At 43.2% G+C, this 18707-nt stretch overlaps 1 protein-coding gene across 2 annotated transcripts in view; it reads right to left on the minus strand.

Annotated features, from left to right (window-relative positions):
• Positions 1–18707, minus strand: part of ANO2 (anoctamin 2) — a 301113-nt gene that overhangs the window by 26392 nt on the left and 256014 nt on the right. For both annotated transcript variants that reach the window (XM_079774619.1, XM_079774620.1), the window contains exon 20: positions 9391–9536. In XM_079774619.1, the coding sequence (XP_079630745.1) occupies positions 9391–9536 (146 nt within the window). The remainder of the gene's footprint in view (positions 1–9390; positions 9537–18707) is intronic.

Genomic DNA, 18707 nt, shown 5'->3' on the forward strand with positions numbered 1-18707 from the left:
AGCATTTCCTCTCATCGGGCCCTGAGGAAAACTCGCAACTGGGCTGTGAGGGGCTGCGATAAAGCAGCTTTGAAGCCCCATTTTGGGGTTGGGGACAGTGATGATTAATGTCAAGGCTTGCTCCTGGGCCAGCATTCTTTTCTCCCCTCAGAGGTGGGGGATGGGGAACTACCCTTGAAGTCCTTCTTAGTAAGCTCTTCAGGAAAAGGGTTTGATATTGGAGAATCCCTCGAAAGCTTGCTGCTCCCCTCACAGGTTTTTCCAGCTTAATCCCTCACTCTCAGGTTTCTCTTTGTCTGGAGCCAGCCCATCCCCACCAGGAATCCTGCCCAGAGGTAGCTCTCTACCCTCTCTACTCCCAAAACCCCCTCCTCCCAGCCTAACCCTCCCTCCCAGCTTCCCCTTCACCTCGTGGCCCCTCCCCCATGCCTGCTAGGCCCTGGGCCCTGGTTCCAGCACAATTTAGAAAAAGTAAATATAATACATCTCTCCCTGCTGCCTCCCTCAACTGATGACCTGCCTCACCATTACAACTGACAGGCTAGCAGTGGGCTCAGTGCACTTCCTGTCTGCATGGGTGGTCCTGGGGATCACGGGGAAGGAAGCTGACAGCTGAGAGCAGGGCCAGGGATAACCATGTCAGGCACACCAGAGGGAATGAGCTGCTTTGGTTTCACTGCTCTTGTTTTTGTTCAAAGCCCAAGACAAGGGCCTTTCTGGAATTGGGGAGGTCTAGGTTGTTGGGAAGGAAGGAGAAAACCTCACTCTATCCCATCCCTTCACTGAAGCCTAAGTTCCTAGGGGTCCTGAATGGTCTGTAGATTCAGTTCCAGGAATGAGCCTTTGAGGTGACCTTAGGCAACTGGCATCACCCGCTGGGCCTCTTGGCTCCCAGGAGCATGGTCCAGCTGGTATGTAAAAACTCAGATGCCAGCATTAGAAGAGACCCTGGAGGTCACCTGGCCCAGTAGTTTGAAACTCTTTATTCTTGTCAAGATACTCAATGAAAAAAGATTATGCACACCACTCACTTCTATTGGTGTCGCCATGTTTTGAAACCTCCCTTGTTCTCTCACTCAAAAGTAATCTAGGAATGTGAGCAAGTGAGGGTGGCATTGGCACTGTTTTACTTTATATTTTAAAAATATATTATTAGCAGTAGTGCATTGCTTGTGACTTATTACATAATTGGTTATGACCACAGAACAGTGAGTTGCATCTCTGCAAGGAAAAACTCATCTAGTTTAATTGCCTATACACTTGACCCTTGAATAGCATGGTTTGAACTGCACAGATTTTTTTAAACTCAATGGTACTGATAAATACAGTACTATAAATATATCTTCTCTTCCTGATGATTTTTAGTAACATTTTTCTCTAATTTACTTTATTATAAAGATAAAATATATAACACATATAATGTACAAAATATATTAATCCTCACCCGAGGATATTTTTTTTCCATTAAATTTTAGAGAAAGTGGAAGGGGGGATGGTAGGTAGATGAAAGAAGGAGAGGGAGAGAAAGAAACATTGATATGAGAGAGAGAGAAACATCCATTGGTTGCCTCCTGCATGTGTCCTGAGGATCAAACCTGCAACCCAGGTACATGCCCTTGACAGGGAATCAAACCTGTGACCCTTTGGTGAGCAGGTGGACGCTCTAACCACTGAGCACACTGGCCAGAGTTATATGCAGGTGTTGTTTTTACTGTGTGTGGGGTCACTGCCTCCAACCCCTGCATTGTTCAAGGGTCAAATATAATGTCAAGGAGGAAAATGAGGCCCCAAGAGATATTTGACATGTGCAAGGTCACATTGCTAGATAAAGGCAGACCTAAATTAACACCCAAGTCTCACCTGGCAACCTGGAAAGATGGGAAGGAAAGATACTGACCTGCCCTACAGTGACCATCTGAAAATAAAAGGAACTTTGACTTCGAAGACACGGGTGCAGAGAAATCAGAAGTAGTGGTATAATTACTATCACCAAGTCTTAGTTATCCATGGGGATCGCAGAAATGAGTGCCTCCAACTACGTTTTGACATGTGTGAACTCAGTCTTCATTCCCACCAAGCTGTTTCCCAGAGCTGCCACCTATGAGCAGCATGGATGGGTTCACATTACACCTTCTCTTATTTCCCTAGCTTCCTCACTGGAAAGGAGTTCATAATAGGCCTGCGATGGGGGAGGGGAGAAGGCAGAAGCGAAGGGCAGGAGAGGGAAAGAGGAGACTTGAAAGGAGGAGGAGGCAGAGAAAGAGAAACAAGGATAACCACCATTCTTGATAATCCACTCCCTGGATTAGCAGCCCATTAAATGAGAATTGATGTCAGCATGACTAGAAGTGAGGTTGTTTGTTCAGTCCTGCTTTACTGGTTTACCCAATATGTTTCCAGTGCCCATGCTGTGGCAGGGGCTGTGCAAGGCCTTGCAATTGGAGGAAGCTGCCCTTGGAAATGAATTACCAACAGGCATCACTGATTTAGGAGGCAGCTTGTCTGAAATGCTATGGGGGAGGGAGCTGAAATACTGAGGATGGGGAGAAGGGTGAAGTCCGGGAAGGGAAGGCGCTTTGGGGAGGAGAAGACAGAGCTGGGTATGGTCATGTGAATGGGAAGACACAGGGAATTCCAGGGCAAGGGAAAAATGCAAGATCAGGCATGAAAGGCTGTGGGTATAAAATGGTCCGTGGGGTTCATTGTGGCTGGCCCTAGTATACATAAAAGGCCTAGGGTTCTATAAATGGACAGGATGCTCCGAAGGCCTTGTTAAGGATATGAGACTCTGGAAGTTTCTGAACAATGGATGATAAGACCAACACTACCCTCTGAAATAATAAACAGGGCCGTTGTGGGATGGTGGTTGCTAGTGACTGTGTTGAGGGTACAGCAGAAAAAGCAGCAAGTAGAGGAGGCTAAGAGGCTATCCACAGGAGCAGCTTCCAGAGATATTCCAGGGGAAAGACCCACCCGCGGGATGGGACTGTGTGGAGACAGAAAGTGAAGAACAGTGATGCGGAGATTTCTCGGCGAGCGGCCTGGAGGATGGTGGGGCCACAAATGTGGCGGATAACTCAGAAAATAGTCACAGGAACTAAGTTTCCAGTCAGGAGGGCTGAGAAATGTTTTCCCAGAGATGGATTCTTTTCCTGGTCTTGTCTAAAGTCCCCAAACAAGCCTGAGATGATGGCTGGGAGAGGAGCCTCTTGTTTCCAGACCTGACTTGGTGCTGACTCAGTTGGAAGTTTCTAAAACCCAAGGATGTTCAGAGAGTGGGTAGTTACAGGCCAAAGGCACACTAGAGTGGCCAGTTCTCTGTCACACACCTCTACTCGGTCAAATGAAAGCTGCAAAGACCTAATATCTTCGAAGCAAGCAGTTAGCTGCATTTTTTTCTATGACAACCAGGTCCTTTCTTGTGACTGTCTGCCCATTTCTCTCTCCCACTGGATCCTTAGGGCCTGCAGGGCCGAGGCCCATTTGTTGCCTCTGTGTCCTCAGTGCCTGGCACAGGTCCTGACACACCATTACCCTCAGGGATGGCTTGGAGGGGGCGGTACAGAGGGAAAGACTTGAAATTGGAGTTGAACTTAAATCCTGAATCTGAGTGAGAGCATTCCACTCTGTCCACTTCCACTAATGACTTGATCCCTGAAGGCAAAGGAGCAAATTAAAACCAGAAGTGACTTTTCTTTGAGGGTAAACCCTGATAATAAACAGGGTTTACTTTGTTCTTGGGAGATGAAAATTGCTGCGTATTAAAAATACATATAAATATGTTTATGGTGAAAAGGAAGGCTGGCCCAAATATCATAGAGTAAAGAGAAGTGGGGTCTCTATTTCCCTGATGCTGAAGGAAGGGGAGTTAAAGAGACATTCATTCAAAAAATATTTTATTGAGCTTTTACTATGTTCCAGGAACTGTGCTAAGTGTTGTAACTAGAGAGGAATAAGGCTCAGTCTCTGCCCCTAAAGCACTCACATTTCCTTCTATATCAAAGCAAGTATAAGAGAGGAACTGAGGATGGGAGAACCAAAGATGCTTCCAAGAGATATGTTTGAGTTTGCACAGCTCAGCTAGAATTGGTTGTAGGCAGATAAGCAAATTCAGACCTAGTAACAGGAGAAAACCAGGTGTGAATATGGGGCATCATGAAGAGAAAAAGCAGGAGCCAGTTCATGGATGCCCTTATATACTATGCTAGGAGACTTGAATTTTATCTTAAAGTCAGTAACATTGAAGGGCTTTAAATAGAAAAGATAACATGCTCTGGATTGCATTTTAGAAAAGTTATTTTTAAAAGTGAGAAGGAGAAAGGGAAGAGGGAGAGAGAAAGGAAGCTGGGAGACAAGTTAGGAGGTATTTGTAGCAGATTAAGGAGGAGTGAGTTCAATGGGAATCCAAAATTCTTAGTAGAGGCAAAGTTAGTGAGGTAAGGAGCCATAAGCAAAAAAGACTCAGGATCATACTGAGCAGGCTTCTATCCAACTAGAGTTGATGCACAGTCAGAGAGGAGTCATGGAGAAGAACACAGGGTCTATATCAAGTCATGGATGCCTTCCTGAACCCAGGAGTCCAAGCTTACAATTTCATGAGACAACTGGGATGCAGCTGCAAGGGTGTTGATGTCCTGGTCCCTGAGGTGGACCTGCGCCATGCATTTCCATCAGCTGGGCCTGTGGTCGGCAAACTGTGGCTCACGAGCCACATGCGGCTCTTTGGCCCCTTGAGTGTGGCTCTTCCACAGCCTGGGCGAGTCTATTTTGAAGAAGTGGCGTTAGAAGAAGTTTAAGTTTAAAAACTTTGGCTCTCAAAAGAAATTTCAATCGTTGTACTGTTGCTATTTGGCTCTGTTGACTAATGAGTTTGCCGACCACTGAGCTGGGAGATTCTTACAGGATTTGGTGTACATACCCAAAGAGCAGGGGAAACCAACAGCCACTGGCACTTCAGAATAATTATCTGGCTTTCACTCCAAATAAATGAATAAGTAAATATGCAATCATCAATACACCTCTTGTTCTATTACAGTTTGACAGGATGAAAACTCAGGATTGAGCAAAATGAGATTTCCTCCAATGACTCTGTGAATAACAGAAATTCATCTCATTGCCCACATTGGTAGTCCAAGGGCCTCAGAGCTTGGGTGTGTTTAAGAAGCTGGAGGAAGACTCTAAGAAGGATAACTGAATTCCTGAATCAGGAGGACAATAGATTATTTTTTGGATGACTAGAAGAACAAAAGTTTGTGGATTTTAGATAAATAGATGACAAAAAGAACACATTTGAGATGCCAGACTTGTCATGTAGAGCCTTAAGGGCTTGAGATTCTCTGAAAGGACATCTTGGAATGTTTATATCTCAGGCTTCTGAGGGTGAGTCAGATTTGCTTGGGAGTCTGGGACCCTCAGTCTTTAAACATTACTACCCAACCTCACATTAATGGGATGGGAAGACCCTCTAGGGTTCACGACATCCAGGGGCTTCAAACTGTGTTTAGTCCGTTTCTAGCTTAAAGAGAAAGAAACTGGATTCCTGACAATACCAATTGTGGCTAATATTCATTGAAAACATATGTATATCAAGCACTGTTTTTTAGCTACTTTATATACATCACTTAATTCTCAGAGCCATCCTAATAGGTTAGGTGCTATTATCATCAACCCCACTTTTGAGATGAGCAAATTGGGCCTGGCTGAACTTAAACATCAAGCTCAGAGTCATGTAACTAGCTGCAGCAGACTTAAGATTCAAAGCCTGGTTGGTTTGATTCCAGAACCCGCTTCTAACCACACTTAGCCTACCTATACTGTTAGATGAAGCTGTCATTTAGTGAAGTTTATCCTACAGCCTTTCATTGTACCTGGAAGCAAACACTCCCTTAAAGGGTGAAGAGGATAATCCAGAGATGAAAAGAATGAAAGGAATCTAACTCAGAATCACTGTCCTTGTACTTCTATAAAATATGAAATAAAATAGCCACATCTCTAAAATGATTGACAGCAAAATGGCCTACAGAATTCTGTGATGGACTCTACGAAACTCAGCTTAGAAAACCCATGTGTGATCCAGGCTTCCTCCTCCAGACAAAACTGAATCAATATCAGATTGTTGACTGAATCAATATCAGCTTGAATTGTTGAAGAGACTCTTCTGGTCTTCAAATTTGCTCCTCTAGGTACTTAATGTTTGATAAATGAATAAATTAATGAGTCTACCTGTGTTACCTCTTTCATTCCTTAGGTCTTACTATCTCCCTTCTATACTTGCTGCCCATTTCCTCAAGGGAAATAGAGTTCATACATAGTCACAGCATTAGCCAAGGTTTCATAACTGTTCCCTATGCCCTGATATGAAATGCAAACTTGTCTGATCTTCAGGGTTCTCTGTTAATCCCAGGTCTTTACCTGAACCCTCCTACCTAAAAAACAACAACATTTGCACTTGCCAGCCCTTTCCCTTAGCATGCTCTACCTTACTCTTATTATTGATATGCAAATCCTCAGAACCAGAATGGAACTTGGAGATCAAGTCCATCCTCCTTCCCAGAGTTGGAAAACTCTTCAGAACATCCTTGAACCACCATCAACCAAGCCTTGCTTTGAAAATGATCCTTCATTCACCACTTAAAATGATACGAAACTTAGCTCTGTTAAGAAACCTTCCCTAAATAATTAATAAATTCACAGTGGCCAAGACATGAAAACAACCAAAGTGTCCTGTGATAGAGGACTGGATAAAGAAGATGTGGTACATATATACAATGGAATACTACTCAGCCATAAGAAAAGATGAAATACTGCCATTTACAACAATGTGGGTGGATCTGAAGAATATTATGCAAAGTAAAATAAGACAAAAAAAGCGAAGAACCATATGATTTCACTCATATATGGGATATAAAACTGAAACCCGTGAACATAAACAGTTGGTGTGGTGATTGCCAGAGGGAAGGAGATGGGGGGGAGAAAGGGGTTCTACTATATAGCAACAGAAGAATATTTGAGTTTGGGTGGTGGGCACACGGTGCAATATACAGATCTTGTAACATAGAAACCACACCTGAAACCTACATGATTGTGTCAACCAATGTCCCTACAATAAATTTAATTTAAAAATAAATAAAAATAAATTCATTCATTTGTTTTTATTTATCAGACATATTATCTGCCTGTTATGTGCCAGGAAATGTACAAGACTCTGGAGGATATGGAGATCAATAAGCCTTAGTCCCTACTGACTGATCTTTGGAATCTAATAGAGTGAGTCTGCTGAAGAACAGATATGTGAGCAATATATCATCAGTGTATGTATCAAATGCAATGCTGAGACAGAAAAGCAAATAATTAATGATTCCTCTATAGAATCAGTTTCACTCTCTATAATCTTGGTGTGAATTTTTCCCAAAAATCACCAAGTCTACTAGTTGTTGTTTTTTCCTCTTCTCATGAATTTTTAATTACCCAAGTTTGAGACAGAGTAGCTGTCTATTCAATAATACAATGGCTCACAAATTGGAGCATATTTCCCTATACTCTGCCTTCCTAGGGCCCAGGGCCATTAAGAGAAACAACACTTGACACTGCACATAGATTTTATATGTGCTAGACACTCATCTAAGAACTTTACAGATATTGATTCATTAAATACAACAATCCTATAAGGTATATATTATTATTATTATTATTATTATTATTATTTACAGCTAAAGCTAATTGAGACACAAAGGTTGGCCACTTACCTAAAGCTGCCCAGCTAGTTGGTGATAACACTAGATTTTGAACCTAAGGCACTTTGCTCGAGCGTCTCTGATCTTAATCACTCAAAAGAGAAAGCTTTGAAATAGCTATCTGGACAGACAGCCATGTAAAACCTACACAGATAATTGGGTGGGGAGACGGGGGACTGGAATTGGAGGGTGGAGGTTGGCAGACAGGGCTCAAAGATTTCTCATATAAACCTTTTCCAAATGGAAGCCTCAAATCTCTGGCAGCCAATTTTTACTGAGAGGATGGCAGGCATAGAATAGCATCTTAAATACGAGTAATCATCTCAGTGTAAATATCTAGTTGGAAAGGGATTAGAGGTAGCACTTAACTAAAGGTGAAAAGCGTAAGGGAGCTATGTGTTTACATAAACTGGGTCTTGATGTTTTCTTTGCCTATTGTTCCTGAAACAGACACAATGATTGTTTCTTCTCTGGTGAGTTTACTTAGAACACAAAGCTCAGGTTTTGCCTGGAATTTTAGATCCCCAGGGCTAGAACAGAAATTTTGAGGTCATCTAAAGCTATAAGGAATAAGTCCTTTTCTCTACCCTTAATAAACACACACACACACACACACACACACACACACACACACACACACACACACTTTTACAACACAGAAGAGGATAAATATCCATTAGAAATAAGATGGGAAGTACCTGGTGCCCAGAAAGGCATTAGTGGCCCTCTATTAAAAGTGATTAACCAAAGTAGGCAGGAGTCATCATGCAAATACAATGATGTTAGATATTGAGTGATTCTTTTGTTGGAGCTGATTGATGTTTCTCCAACATTCTAGATTGAATAAATGTTTAGATTATATGTCTAACCTCTTGGTCCTATGTTTTTAATTCATTAGTTCCAAGTCTTGGAAAGATGTTTCTCAAATATCCACCTCAATAAAAGATCAGAATTATTCACAAGTATCCAGGAATTTGAAGGCAGCTGGTCTAAGTTGAGACACTTCTCATAATGGAAAACTCATGGCTTCTGAACCACATATAAAACCACTGTGTTTTATCAGTCTGTACTATATGCACTCTTGTTTTAAAGCCTATTCAAGAACAACCGGAGGCCCAGTAACTAGAAATCTATTTCTCACCCCTAAATATCCTCAGGTTTTTTAGAGGAAAGTTGACATCTTACCCAGACCTACCTAATCAGAGTCGGGGACTCTCCTGTACTCTCCATGTCAAAGATGTATATAACTCTTGTCCCAAGTGTGATAGGACTAGTTTACTTTTCCTTAATGGAAACTCTGTCCTTAAATTTCAAACTTCACTATTTCTCTTTCAGCTTTATCAATGATAGAAGCCATGCAAAGGGACCTGAGAGACCAAACTTCTCATTTGAAGATGAGGAGAGGAAGCTCAAGGAGAAGAGAGCATCATCCTAGTATCAACTTGGTGATAAGAGTTGTTCCTGGTTCTCATTCCAGGATTCTTTCTGCTGCACACTCCTCTACTTTCATGTGGCACTGAAGGTGATATTGTGTAACCAGGAAGCCCAGGAAGGTGCAGTGGCTGTCCCAGTCATTTCCCAAACCTTCTCCTCACTCCTCTCCCAGACCACATGTCTGAACCTGCATCCAGTGGAAGGAAAGATCACTAGCTCTTACTCATTTCCATGTACTCTGGAGTCAGTCCAGTGTATGGTTCCAAGCTGTAGTCTAGGTCCCACTGCTCTGGATGCCTTGAATGGGCAGAGTCAGTTTCTCCAGGTTCTGTTTCATCTTTCAGCTTCCGAAATAGTTTCTTTAGCTTCCTGGAAAAGAAATAGACCAGTCACCAAAAGCCTCTGGAGGACAGAATTAGTTCTGCAGACAGAAAGGAGAAACAAACTAAGTGTTGACACTAAAGTTATCTCTGATCCAAGGACAGGTAAAGGGATAGGAAGGAGACTGTTTTCTTCTTAAAGACAACCTGAGGAGGTCCTTCATCAAGATAATGAAAGGCTCCCCCACAAAGGATCATGAAAGAAACTAAATTCTTCTTGCATTTTAATAAGCAACAAGAGACTTGGCCCTGTCTGCCAAATACTGAGATAGTCCTATCATCTAGCAGGTGACCTATCTGCCCTCTTCATGGGGAAGAGAGGGTGTCCAGAAAATAATAGAAAGACACTCTCCTCCAAAGTCAAACATTTTTCAGGTCTTAATAACACAAATGGCACCATCTTTACATTAAAGCAAGGCAAAACACTGTCTACCACTGCTATGTGTTGAAATCACTCTCTTCCCAATTCATATCAAAGTTCTAAACCCTAATGTGACTGTATTTAGAGACAGGGCTTTCAGGAGGTATTTATGGTTAAATGAGGCCATAAATATAGGGTCCTAATAAATAGGATTGGTACCCTTATGAAACAAGGAAGATACAGTGATCTCTCTGTCTTCACCATGTGAGGACACAGCAAGGAAGTGGTCATCTGCAAGCCAGCAAGAAGGCCCTCACTAGAAACTAAATTCTTCTAGTACTTAATTTTGAACTTTCCAGCCTCCAGCACCTTGATAAAAATAAGTTTCTGTTGTTTAAGCTACACAGTCTGTGGCATTTTGTTATGGCAGCCCAAGCAGACCAAATCAATCACATGCAGGACTTTTTTTGGTCTAGAATAGTGGTCGGCAAACTCATTAGTCAACAGAGCCAAATATCAACAGTACAACGATTGAAATTTCTTTTGAGAGCCAAAGTTTTTAAACTTAAACTTCTTCTAACGCCACTTCTTCAAAATAGACTCGCCCAGGCCGTTGTATTTTGTGGAAGAGCCACACTCAAGGGGCCAAAGAGCCGCATGTGGCTTGCAAGCCGCAGTTTGCCAACCACTGGTCTAGAATAATAACAAGACAATAATGGCCCAGCCTCTAGGGTTGGTATAAGGAATAAGTGAAAGAATCTAACCTAATAATAGGCAAACATGCAAATTGACCGCACCTTCGCTACGCCCACAGCCAATCAGAGCGAACAAGATGGCGGTTAATTTGCATATGCGGGCGCTGAGCAGCCTGGGTCCCGTAAACATCCTCCGGACCTAGGCCGATCAGAGCCTGTAGGCCCGCGCTTAGGTCCTGAGCGGCAGGGGCCCAGAACACCCCCTGGCCACTGGGAGCCTTGGCGGGCGGGAACATTCCCGCGTTGCCATAGCGACGCGGGAATGTTCCCGCCCCCAAACACTTGCAGAGGTCTGGGGTCTGGGGTCTGGGAAACATCCTTCAGACCCAAGCCGCTCAGATCCTGTAGGCCTGCGCTTAGGTCCTGAGCAGCCTGGGTCCCATAAACATCCTCTGGACCCAGGCCGATCAGAGCCTGTAGGCCCCTGCTTAGGTCCTGAGTGGCAGGGGCCCAGAACACCCCCTGGCCACTGGGAGCCTTGGCGGGGCGGGAACATTCCCGTGTCGCCATAGCGACGCGGGAATGTTCCCGCCCCCAAACACTTGCAGAGGTCTGGGGTCTGGGAAACATCCTCCAGACCCAAGCTGCTCAGATCCTATAGGCCTACGCTTAGGTCCTGAGCGGCCTGGGTCCCATAAACATCCTCTGGACCCAGGCCGATCAGAGCCTGTAGGCCCGCACTTAGGTCCTGAGTGGCAGGGTCCCAGAATGCCCCCTGGCCACTTGGAGCCCAAGGGTGCAGGCGCCAAGGGGCTGGGTCCCGCAAACATCCTCAGGACCCAGGCCAGTCCGAGCCTGTAGGCCCCTTGCTTAGGTCCTGAGTGGCAGGGGTCCCAGAACACCCCCTGGCCACTTTGAGCCTATAGGTGCAGGAGCCAAGGGGCTGGGGGCGGGGCGGAAACATCCCCTGTCACCATAGTGCCCCCAGCCGCTTGGGAATGCTCCAGCATCAAGAGGCAGTTTGGGTCCACGCCCCCAGCCTGGCGCACATGATGGGGGGCTGGCTGCTGGCCTCTGGGGTGTGTGGAGACCCTTGGCGGCCACCGCTGCGTGTGGCCCAGGGGTCCCTGCATGCCCCCCAGCCTGGCGCCCATGGTCAGGGCTCATACAGGAGGCAACCAATCAAAGTGTCCCTCTCACATTGATGTTTCTCTCTGTCTCTCCCTCTTTCATCCACACTCTAAAAATCAATGGGAACATACCCTCAGGTGAGGATTAAAAAAAAATGTATATCCTATGAAAGACACATCTTGAAAATGCCTAAAGAAAGTTGTCATTTTTTCTTGGTGAAGGGACTGAAGTCCGTGTTGATGAAAACACCTTGGTGGCTGTGGTGACTGGTAGTGGCTGCAGCAGCGGGGTGATGGGGCTGCTGCCTTCCCCTGATCAGCCCGGTTGCCTCCCACAAAGGAGCGTGGGGCACGGGCCTAAGCCATCAGTAGGACATCCCCTGAGGGCACCCAGTATGTGAGAGGGGGCAGGTTGGGCTGAGGGACCCCCCAACCCCAGTGCACGAATATCGTGCACCGGGCCCCTAGTGTTTATATAATTTTTAACACAGTATCTGGGCATGGTAAGTATTCAATAGATAGTAGCTATTATCATTTTAATATTAAATGTTAAAATATACCTGAGGGTATAGTCTTTTCATACCTCCCATTGATAGACAATATATAGACAATGAAATTAGATAGAGCAGGCTGCCAATTATGCTAACTCTTCTATGAGAAAATTTCTAGGAGATAGTTTGGAGAACTAACAGCAGAACAGACAGAATGATAGACTTGAAGAATTTAAAGGGATTTTGAAGTCCATGCTCCATCTAAATGCAGGACACCACCCCCGCCTTCCAAATTCCTCACACAAGGTCACGCCACCCCTGTGTGGCTATTTACAGACTAGCACTCCTGTCAACATTAGGCATCTATTGTTAGAAAGTTCTTCTAACAGTTTATGGAAATCTAATAATTCAAAATTATGTTCTAATCAATGTCTTTCTAATATCAATTGCCATCAAGAAGATGTAGTACAGTGTAGTGGGTAAAGTCTGATCTTTGAGGTCAGAAAATAGTTGTTTAAAGCCCAGATTCACAATTCACCAGTTGTAGTTTCTTAAGCTAGCTATTAAAACTCCGTAAGTTTTATTTTCTTATCAATGAGCAAATGTTAACTAGCCCACAGGATTAGTTAAAGGAGATAATCTATGTAACATGCTGCACTTTGGGCTTGGTACATGCTAAGAGCTCACTAAATATATCTATCATTGTCTCTATCATCACCACCACCACCACCATCATCATCAAAGGAGGATTTAAAGAATAAGTTGAGATCCATTTAAGCAGAAGTAAAATAAAATATTTCATAATAAATTAGCAAGCGATAATTCTGTGACATTAAGAAATTGAGAAAAACCCAGATGGAGCCTGAAGATTCTGAAGCCAAATAGAGTAGACCAGCTGAGACCCTATTTATGAGTCAGAACAAAAGAAGAAAATGAAGAGAGAGAAAGAGAGAAGAAAAGAAGGACAGAGTGGAAGAGGAGAGAGGAGGTAGAAAAGGAGGTCTAGAACCAGAATTTAAATTGAGACTTTTCCTCCAGATATCAGTAATCAGAAAACTTGGCTAAATCTTTAGTAAAAACTAATTAGTGGTTTTAATTAAACATGGAAAATTGAACACATGCATATATCCTTATCTATTTCTGAAATACTATAAAAATAATAGTTAATGAATTTTAAAATATATGAAACCACAAGGTTAAAGAAAATAGTCATGAATACAATAGTGTATTGAGAGATGTAATGAATGTCTTGGAAGATGAACATTGATGAAGAGTTAGCAAAGTTGTTATGGTTGAATACCAAGTGCCTATAGTAAAAGACAGCACAGAAAAGCAAGCCAGCTCATGCTGCAAAATATCAGAAAGGCTCAAAAATTGCAGGCACCAGGGATCACCAAAGGTAGCTGGTATTGACTGGTCAATGCACTGTTTAAGGAACAGTAGGCCCTAATGTGTCTGTCCACCCATATTTTCCAAGTAACTACCACTTTCTAACATCAGCAGGAGCAGAAAGTTTATTTTGAGGAGAACCAGGAAAACTCTAGATCTGAAATAAAACCAATAAAATAATGGGAAGTTAAAAATAAATAAACCCTAAAAAAAGTAAAAAAGACAAATAAATGGACCATAGAAAGATAAGAAAATGAATCAATCTAGGAACTCCAATAGAATGAGAAAGACAAGACCAAGAAAATGGTGGGGAAGAAAATACATAAGAAATACAAGAAAATGTCTCTGAAGTGAAAAATATGAACTTTCTGGTTGGAAGAACCTACTCAGCATAATGGTTAAAAAAAAAAAAATGGATCTCTGCCAAAGCACATCACCATAAGATTTCAGAAATCTAAGAATAATGAAAAGGATTCTAAAAGCTTCCAGGTACAGAGGGACAAACATAAATTCTCTAAAAATTATTTGGAATCAAAATGGTATTAGAATTCTCAACATCAGCCATTGACACTGGAAAATTCTAGGGAAATGTATTAATATTAAGTAGGTAACGATTTTAGCACAGAATTCTATACCCAGCCAAAGTATACATCAAGTGCAAAGGCAGAATAAAAACATCTTTACACATGCAAGTTTTCCTAAAAGATATCCTTCTATGCATCATCCATCCTCATGATATTCCAGGAGGATGAATTTCACCAACTAAGGATATACAGCAAGAAAAAATTCAATATATAACCCAGCAAACAAGGAATCCATCAGAAAAAGGAGGCATTGAATCAAACTCAGATTGATAGCTGTGTAGAAGATTCCAGTTTATGGATATGCTCTCCAGGAAAAAACAAATGCAACCAATAAGATATCTGATGTATTTGAGGAGGTAGTCTAGATAGAAAAGTGAACACAAGCAAGTGTTGACAATAATGTGTAATGAGTATTATGAAGGAAGAAGTTTAGGTAATTATGAGAATACTAGAGGCCTGGTGCATGAATTTGTGCATGGGTGGGGTCTGGCTGGCCCGCCCCCAATTGGGGCTGATCAGGGCTGGGCCACCTGGAGGGAGGGGCCGTGGGAGGTTGGCCATTGGCCCTGGCCCCGATCAGGGCCCCATTGGGGCCAGGCTGGCAGGGGGAGTGGAGCCGTGAGAGGTCGTCCAGCCCTGTCCCTGATTGGGGGGTGATCGGGGGTGGGGCTGGCCAGCCAACCTCCTGCGGCCTCTTCCCCCGGCCATCCCCGCCCCCGATTGGGGTGGGGGGCCAATCAGGGGCCGGGCCGGCCGGGGGAAGAGGTGTGTTATAGAGAACAGTCGTTCTGGTAGTTCCATTGTTCCAGTCACTTGGCTTTTATATATATAGATATCAAAGAAACCTACCTTTGCCTAAAGAAGAGGACATTTCCCTGAGGAAGAGATGTATAAATCAAATAAATTACAAGAGATGATAGAAAAAGCATGGAAAAGAGTGAGAGTTGTGTGACCCGTGAATGTATGTTCTAGGCCCAGGGAATTATTTGTGCAACAGCCAAAGATAAATGTGAAAATGGCTCAGAGGAGGGACTAAAAGTTCAAAACATTTGGGGCACAGAGCAGAAAAGAGGAAGTGACAAAAGATAAGACAAAAGATAAGGCAAGTTCATGGCATTGAAGGCAGTGCTTCAGCAAGAGATTATGGAAGCAGAGTCTAGGTGATTGCAATGGATGTGGAGAGACATGCTTAGATTGAGTTAAGAAGCTGGTAGTGAACTGTATGTGGCAATAGAAGGAGAATGAGGATGGAAGGGTCTTTGGGCATATGGTGGATGGTGACACAGTTTGCTAAGACAGGGAACACTAGAGAAGAGGCAATTTTGATAAAGGGGACAAGGAGTTGGAAGTGGAGGATGCCATGAGATAGCTTGTCTAGTAAGCAATGTTATATAGGTCTACCGCTCTAAAAACAAGATCAAGATCTGAGAATCATCGTGGAGACAACTGAAATCCTACAATGAGCACCACATGTAGATTGAGCGGAGGGGAAAATATCTACAGTTAAGGGAGGGATGGAGGGAAAGGAGCCTTCAGAGGGCAAGGAAGGAGCGTCATAGGAACAGGAGGGCAACTGGAAGACCACGTGGCATGGGAGAGGGCAGCAGAGAGCTTCAGGAGGAACTGTGCAGTCAGCAGTGTAATACACCAGGGGTAGGTCAAAAATGATGAAGGGGGGGGGGCATTTAAAAAGCTGATGCAGAAAGCCCCTCAAGAGTGGGATTTAACAGGAATCCTGCAAGTTGTATAACATACAGATGGGTCGTTTGGAAAGCTTCAGGTTATGATTCCAACCGTATGATGTACTCGCTCGTTAAAATAACTTCTTTGATGTTACCCCCTTATCCTTTTGTCTGCTATTTTTCTGTCCCTTTTATAATGACAAGTCTGAGAAACTCTGTCCAAAAGGTTCAGAGCCTTTCCTTTGCTTGTGCCCCCTAGGCTCACCCCAAGACCATGGGGAGTGTCTGTCCCACCTGGGGCCTCCTGCCACAGGAATCCGGGCCCCAGGCTGTCGTCCACAGACCCTGGTTCCACAGCCACTGCGAGCCTTGTTAAAGAAAGCAGAACCAAGCCCTAAATGGGCCAAAGAAGAGAAACATATCAACCTCTGAGCTGTGTATTCCTTTTCTTGACACCTGACAAGGTTCAAATTTGTTCCCTAAACTCTGGATTCATGGCCAGATTCCACAGTATTTGAGGAGAACACAGACCTCCGCTGCCTGTGATGTCTTTAAAGAGCTGTTTTATGTCTTGAAAGATAATATTTATCACATTTACCAAAAAAAGTAGAGAGTTTATAAAATCTTACTGGCTGTGTCCAAGGTTATATTCCTGCTATTTTGGGGATGTGATTTTGTGCTTTCAGTAAGAATAGGGATGTGAGACTTTTTGCCAGTGGAAATATTGCTCTACCTGCTCTCTCCATCCAGACTTTGCCCAGGTGAGAAGCTGGCATTTACCCTTTCACACACACACACACACACACACAAACACTCATCTTTCTGAATGATACAAGGCCTATTTCCAATTCTGCTTCAAGGAATATAGGACCTAGTTTGAGATAAAATTATAGCGAGGAGTTGGGATGTCGTGTGGCATGTTTTTCAGGGATGGGGAACCTTTTTTTTTTCTGCCAAGGGCCATTTGGATATATTTTTTTTAACATCATTCACTGGCTGTACAAAATTATCAACTTAAAAATTAGCCTGCTGCATTTGGTCAAACATTTAACTCACCCCTAATGCCTTGGCAGAACCAGACCAAATGATTTAGTGGGCCATATCCGGACATTCCCACCCCTGTTTTAGAGGCACCACGCAGTTTGGATTCAAAGTATATTTTGCGCAAACACACATGGCATGAGGGGGGTGGGAATGAGGGAACTCCCCAACAATGGACTCAGGTAATAAATGGCATGAGATCAGATTCTGCCTTGCCTCTCACCATGCACAAAGTCATCCCAGAAGTCACTGCCAATGAGCACTATCAAGGGGCCTGTAATGTTTAAGACCACCCGGCTCCTCTCTGAAAAGCATCTGCTACAACTCTGTCAGGCCCAGGAGCCTGGGTGGCATGAATGGAAATAGTCCGAGGCCAGACCACATAACCCAGTTTTGTCATGTGTTCCTGGTGCCCAGGTTTACTGTCTCCCTGGGAAACACTTTGTTTTTCTATCTACAGGGCCTCTGAACCAGGCCCAGCAAAGGTGAGATGTGACACTGCTTGGTGGATGGTACCTGGACAGAGTTGGGTTTCCATAGTGGCCCTGTCTGGGACACCTGTCACATTTAGGGGTGGAAAAAAAGGGAGAGTCTGATGGAGAAGCTTATCCAAGGTCCCAAAGGATGAGTGTGCAGGATTCTTGCACATGTCTGCTATCTGTACTAACCTTGTGGAGACCTGTGGGATTAGGAGGTGATACTATTGCTCTAAACCAGTGTTTCCAGCAAAGGATGTATTCCAGTAGTAGTGCATGTGACACCTTTGGAAGATCTCTACACTTGGTCTTGTATCTTATTAAAGCACCTGGGAAAGCTATTTCCTTTCCTGCTCTCATTCAGTCCCACTGACTGCAGTCAAGGAGAAAATCCATCTGCTGCTGGTATGTCCTTAACAGCACCCCATGCTAGTGGATAAGAAAGAAAATGCAGCTCTTAGGCTAATGTCATTGGTTAATAATGCTCTGGTTTTATTGTTTCTTTCAATTGTTATTTGCTATTTGTGGCAACTGATTGTGTTCGTTTTCCACTTTCAGAAATGTTATGGATTTTAATAAAATTCATTTAGAGGAAATTAATATGCAAATAGCTATTCAGGTAGATATTAAGAAAAAATTTAAAAATTGATTCACAAATGACTGAAGATTGGGAAACGGTTCTAATTCAAGAAGCCTGCTGGATGTTAAGATTCTCAAAGGCATCAACATTGTAGTTGTGGTACTTTTAGCAACACATACACAGAATCTAATGAGAATATTGTACCCTCAGGGGGCGAGATCAATTATAGTGGACTGCCTAACCTATAATAAAGATTAATTAGATAGTCTTTCACATTTTAAAATTTTCTTTGGAAGAATGTTAGAAAATTGCTCTCAGAAATAGGAAATAAATACTATATACAGTCAATCTTACAACTGTATAATCTTATATTTTTTACCCCAAATATTCCTATCTAGCATGATCACCTGCCTAACTCCTCAGACTTGCTTCTTTATAAAAAAAATCAAGTCTGTTCTCTAAGATTAATATTTATCTCCCTTGAGGAAAAACTTTTAGGCAGGCTCTGAAGATACATGAGAGCTACATTTTGAACCGAAAGCCACTGGGCCCAGAACAGAAGAGGAAAATAGTATTCCTGAGTTGCTCTTTTCAGTCTACTTCCAGGACTTGAAATACTTACAAGCATCACATATGAACATATAAGCAATAACATTCAGCAAACGCTTAGTAACCTGGAATCCCAAAGAATGGTTCTTATTTTCTCAGATGTCCATATTTTCCATTTTCCA

This window comes from Cnephaeus nilssonii (genome assembly GCF_951640355.1).
Source record: "Cnephaeus nilssonii genome assembly, chromosome: 6".
Lineage (NCBI taxonomy): Eukaryota > Metazoa > Chordata > Mammalia > Chiroptera > Vespertilionidae > Cnephaeus > Cnephaeus nilssonii.